The 6,068-nt window shown below is 32.2% G+C and overlaps 1 protein-coding gene across 1 annotated transcript; it reads right to left on the bottom strand.

The window, feature by feature from the left end:
- Positions 1-2,376: 2,376 nt before the first annotated feature.
- On the bottom strand, positions 2,377-5,562 carry LOC118197991 (eukaryotic translation initiation factor 3 subunit A-like). Its single transcript, XM_035369568.2, has one exon. It carries the CDS (start codon positions 5,560-5,562, stop codon positions 2,377-2,379), a length of 3,186 nt encoding a protein of 1,061 aa, XP_035225459.1.
- Positions 5,563-6,068: the final 506 nt, after the last annotated feature.

The raw sequence follows: 6,068 nt of genomic DNA, 5'->3' as shown, positions 1-6,068 counted from the left end.
TAGTACGATATTCCGGCAAGTTTGGTTTATTGGCAAAGCAGGCGAGGGCTACCTGCCTACGGGGAGGGATGCCTTCAAGGAGCTTTCTAAGGGAAACTGGCTCGTATACACGTTTCACATAGGGAAAAACCACAAAAAGCTCGTTCTCCAGGATTCGAGTCCTTTACCGAATTACCACTGTTCAGCGACTTTTACCGTTAGGCACGTTTTGAGACGGATTACTATTAATATTAGCTTTAGTTTTTATTACTACCTCACAGAGAGTTTTATAATTTGATATCAAACCAATAGCTTTTTTCATTAATTCTTTTGAAAACCTCCAAAATGTTACTATAAACTTACAGAATAAAAGTAATCATGAAATGTAATTATTAATTCTGATGTTATAAAAATGAAATTATTCTTAATTCTGAAATAACTATTCCAACTTGCTTTTGCAAAATTAAAAAATTAACTAAGATATTGAGTAACTTTATACCTAATCTGTGACAGCAGAACTTAACAATATTACACAAACATAAATAAATCATTACATAAAAGGGTACCATAAAGGATTTTCAACGTAATGATCAGAATCTTATGATTAGTAATAACTCGGAAAATGTTACTCTTGATATAACTGTATCCTCTTCCGCAATAAAAAAGCATCACCGAAAACATTTCCGCAGAGAACACACTGAAAATAAATATCGCCAAAACAGCAATAAAGCTGCTAATTTTGGCAATCTCACGAACGCATTTTCCGCGTGCTGTAACCCACTCCATCAACTATCCACGTTCTTAATTTATTACACTTTATTCTGTCATGTTTATTATTTCGCTACATTTCGACACTGACTTTTATTTAGAACTTAGTCATCATTTTCATTTCCGTTTCGTCCAATGGATACTACATGCCCTTAAATTACAAAATATTCAGCAGTATTCTAGGTTTCTACATGTACACAGTATATATCAAATTGAACGCAGCTTTTAAACGCCAAATTGTTGGAAACAGAGAGAAAAAGAATTTAGCTTACAATTTACTTAAAATTTCTTCCCTCATAAAATGAAACATTTCAGCAATTAATTCTAAATGTTATCAAAGGCAGTTATTTCATTATATAATTTTATCTCTGACAATTTGCAATTAATACCTTTTTTTTTATATTTTAAAAACCTGCCCGTCTCAGAGTCAAATCAAATGCAAAGCAAAACTATTTCCTGGGAAAAAAATATATACGATTTAAATTATTAAAAATCACTACATTATATATGCTTTAAATAACAGATTAATGCTTTAAAAAACTCTATAATATTTCAGAGGCTAAATTCTAAATTCCAAAGCGTGTGTTAAGTTTCGCACAGCATCACAACAAAAAATTATATCAGTAAAGTATTTGATGAAGTTTTGAAGAATGCAACATTAAAATTCCTTTATATTATATTCAAAATTAAATTTTTTTTTTCCTTTTTAAATTTCAAACCATACTTCGGAATTTCAGATTCTCCTACGTTAACACTGCCGAACTAGTCCTTGGCAAGCAAAAACTGAAATGTCGCCAAGGGGTTCTCCGAGGAAGTAAAATCCAATATGATCTCCCGAAATTCCGTTAATTTCCAAGATACTCTTCTGTTATCGGGACTGGATTCGTATTTTTCTGTAAACGCGTACATAAATTTTTGAATCCTCTCGTGATAACAGAAGAGTACCATTTTCAACTATAATTTTAGAATAATATTATTATTAAATACTTCAATGATAGAAACAAAGCAATTTAAGATATTTCACCGGATAACAAAAAGTACTACTATTGTAGCAACTGGGGGGGGGGGAATTTCTTAACTTTTACTTACATGAAATAAATATAAGTAGAATGCTATTTCTTTTCGAATGGAATAACTGTAAAATGAATCCTTTAACTTAAAAACAAAATTACAGCAGTAAACGTCTGTCAAACATGTGTTTTCACTTAAAATCAAGAGTAAAGAAATATAAAATGCACAGCTTAATAATGAAAAGCAGCATTATAAAATAATTCATAAAAGTAAAATAATTGTGCTAATTGTTAAAATTTCACATTTTATTGAAAATCAAGCTAACTTATTTTCTATAATATGACATTACTACATTCTTAGATAGTTCGAAACTTATGTTCTACATACAGAACTAATGCAACATTTACATGAACTTTCGGAATTTTAATAAACAACTTATTAATCAAGCACTTTAATATTTTGATCATTTGTACATACTAATGTTTGTTATTAATATATACGAGTTACTAATTCTTAAAAATACTAACTTAACGAAATATTTGAACATTGGATATTACTGCTTACATACTGAGAAGGGAAAAAAATTCTAGCTACAGTCAGAAATATTTGGATATATCATCAAGCATTACCTTCTTTACGACTACTCTTTGCCCAAGGTGTGCAAGAATATCTTAAAACAGATTTCTGTCTTTCATTGCTATCAAAAGAAGTTCTTTCACAACGGTTTGTCTTTTCTCTAGATGCCGATCTTTGGGACTGATCTACAGATTCAAGGTTTTGTCTTCGCCACTCAAGTTTGTCTTGATTTTTAACTCGTTCTTCGCATATGGGAAACGTATTATTTTTCTTTTCTATAGGTGCTCTGAAAGATGAAAATTGGATCTGCTGAGTTTTATCATCGTATCTCAAATTTCTCTGCTGAACATCTTCACTACGGTCTTTAGTCAATACATTTTTTGCTTTCTCAAGTTTAAATATTCGTGGACGAAGATAGTTATAAACGCGCGGTCTTACATTGTCATCACTTAACATTTCAAAACGTTTTAGCACGTATAATGATTGAGTATTTTGCTCTTTTGATGTCTCATTGTGAAATTTTGATTTAAATCTTATATCCCGAATACTGCTTGTTTCTTCGGTACTAGTTTGAGGCTTTTCTCTTTCACTAGAGATCTTCTTCAGTTCTTCACTTTCTTTAGAAATATAATAATTTTTTGCATGGTTTAATACATATTCTTCCTGGCCACTCTGTTTACTTCTAAGCTCAGCTTGTAATCCACTCTCAGCCGTCTTTAATTTATTTTTGTTATCTAGAAAGACTGCTTGGTCACTGGTATTAATTGCGACTTTGCTTTGCTTGTATTTTTTTTGCTTCAATATCCGCGATTGATTTTCTACCCAAGCAATTCGTCTCTGCACTTTCCTACTAAGAGCTCTTTGCTCCATTCGCTTCTGTTTTTCTGAATTCAGGATCACCAAGAAATCTTCCATACATTTCTTATAATCATCTCTGTGCCTTTTCTGAACCTTCAGAATAAAATCATCTAAATCCTTCTTTACTTTCAGAATTTTTTCTCTTTTTTTAACATCGCGCTCTCGTTCTTTGTGGGCAGTTTCAATTCTGGTTCTCTCATCTTGTTCCCATACCTCACGGCAAGTGATCTTCTCTTCTTCATATTCTAAAATAAGTAATGGTAGTTCTTCCATTCGCTTAGCTCTTTCTATATAATCTACAGTCTTTTCTTGCCTCCGTAAACGAGATAAAAATTCTTTTCTTTCCCGAGTGAAAAGTTCAATTTGTTTGGACAACCAAACTTCTGGATCCAGGGTATCAAGGTTACTAAAATCGAGATTCTCAATTAACTGACATCCTATTTGGGTTTGTTTCAGTACTTCCATTTTTTCAAGGAAGATCTTCCGTTTTATTTCTTCTTTTTGGAGAAGAAGTCTTTGCACGTTTCTTTCTTCGGCTTCTTTCAAGAGCCGTTCTTTTTCCGCTGCTATATACTTCAGCTGTGTCTGAACGTGATGTTTCCTCTCTTCCTCTTCTTTTCTTATTCTCAAATTTTCAATTGCTTCTTTGTGTTTTTCAATAAGTTTCTTGCGCTGTAAGGTTTTCTTATGATCCGTATCCCGCGTTATAATATAATTGTTAACTATTTTTGAACGTATTTTCTGGCTTTTAATTTTTATATCTTGTGATGAAAGGCATTTATTTATTTGAATCAGAGAAGAATGGATAATAGCCAAATGATTTAGATTTCCGTCGTAGAAAAGTTTATGAGTTTCATTGCATTCGAGATTTTGTTTATTTCGAAAAATACTCATGTTATTATAAAAGTGCAAGCACTTACTATTATGATCAATTTTTAAAGAAAAATTATACCTTCTTGCAGAATCCACAATTAATCTCTCAAAATAATATTCATCAACAGCTGGAAGCAAAGATAATAACTTCGTAAATGTTATACACTTGTATACTTTGGATAAATCTGATATAAGTTTAATTATTGCAAAATCACGAACTGGAAGCATGTATTGCTTTAAATTATGGAAACAGATATCATTATCAATAAGACTACTAGTTTGTTCAATAAGTGATGGAAGTGATAAAGGTAAAAAATTAAATTCGAAAGTATAAAATAATTTTTGTACAATTGCGGGCGTATAGTGTATAATGCCATGGCGTTCCAAATCTTTTATTAATAAACTTCGAGTTGGGCGGCAAGGCAAATCCAGCAGGGTTGCTAACAATCGCTGCTTTTTATGGATCACAGAGTCATCTGTTTCAATAATCAATTCTACTGAGGGATTATCAACAGCGAAAGGTACTGACAATATTGCAAGTACAACGCGAGCAGCCATAACTGACATTTCGTCCGCTGGTAAGTTTTTCTTTAGCTCCCGCACAAGAAGGAATTGACGTAAAACAGCAGCCGCATGAAATAAATAATCATTTGCTTTCCAAAATACCAAAGATACTTTTTCATAATAAACTGCCATAATACGTGAATTTAACAGTTTTTTTGTTAAACTAAGGAAAAGGTGTATATCTTCAATCGCTTTGAACGCATCCAGCCAAAGTTCCATTTGTACAGCACACTCAAGTTGAAATATACCAGTTTCCAAATATAACATCTGAATTTCGGGATCATGAATTCTGAAATGCATTTCAACTTGTTTATGTATATGGGCTATATGAGTTCTTAAAAGATTGCACAATTTACGTAATTCAGCCTTACGGGAATACTTTACACAAAAAGCAAGAGCTCTCTGAGCAATTTTGTGAAAAAGCTTTTCCATCTGTGGATTCCGAAGAAGCTCCAAGCATATGCGATAACTTTCCCATAAAAATCTAACCCAAGGAAGAAGCACAATTCTTTCAGTTCTATCTTGAGCATCCTCAGAACTTACATACTTCAACAAATGTTCCGGAGTAACAGTTAAATCTAAAGCCTCGGAGTCAAACAGAGTAGCTTGAGAAATTTCTTTAGCATGCTCGGTTTTTACTTCAGCATTCTGAAGATATTCATACAATGAGTTTTCCCAAGATTTAATATTTACACCTTGACATACTGATCGATACAAGTACAATCCATCTTTAGCAGCTTGGCTTTTCTTCAGATCAACGCATATTTCCAAATAATTATGAATTATATTTTCATGAACATTTTTCAGCAGCCTGTTCTTACGATTTTTAAGAATATCATACAAACATGTTAATGCTTCATCGTGTTTTCCAAGTTCTCTAAACTCATTGGCTCGCTTGAGCGAATTTTCAGGATTATTAGAATAAGCTGACATTATTTCGATTATAATAGTTTAATAAATATCTTAATCAAGAATTTGAAAGAGAGATAAATGCTTCCTTAATAGTCCAGATTATTGCAACATCATGATATAGAATCACATATTACTTTAAGGTAACAGGCACATAACACAGTACTTTTAGGGAAAAAAATGTTCGTTTATTTTTAAGCACAATTTAGTGGGAAATGAAAACGAATTCTACCTCGAGTCAAGCAAAGATCAGTCCATAATAAAATTCAAAATGAATTCCAACAGCATTATGCTATCGCTTTCAATCAACACATTCACTTCCGGTTTCAGTTAGTTGTTTACGAATAGCGTCTCGTATTTCAACTTCGCTAAAATACTGCTGCCATTCGCATGAACTAAACATTCTACGAAAAGGAAAAATGCAGCTGCATTCCCCTACAGTTAAAAAAAAAAAATGTTTACTTTTAGAACGCGCAACTCACCAACGGTGATTTTAATACACGGAGTATAATGATGTATTAATATTAAAA

This window comes from Stegodyphus dumicola, chromosome 3 (assembly GCF_044657685.1).
Source record: "Stegodyphus dumicola isolate Sdum_Otavi_A_Nest chromosome 3, ASM4465768v1".
NCBI classification, from domain to species: domain Eukaryota; kingdom Metazoa; phylum Arthropoda; class Arachnida; order Araneae; family Eresidae; genus Stegodyphus; species Stegodyphus dumicola.
The sequence above is the reverse complement of the archived record's forward strand: the minus strand, read 5'-3'. Positions and strand labels throughout refer to the sequence as shown.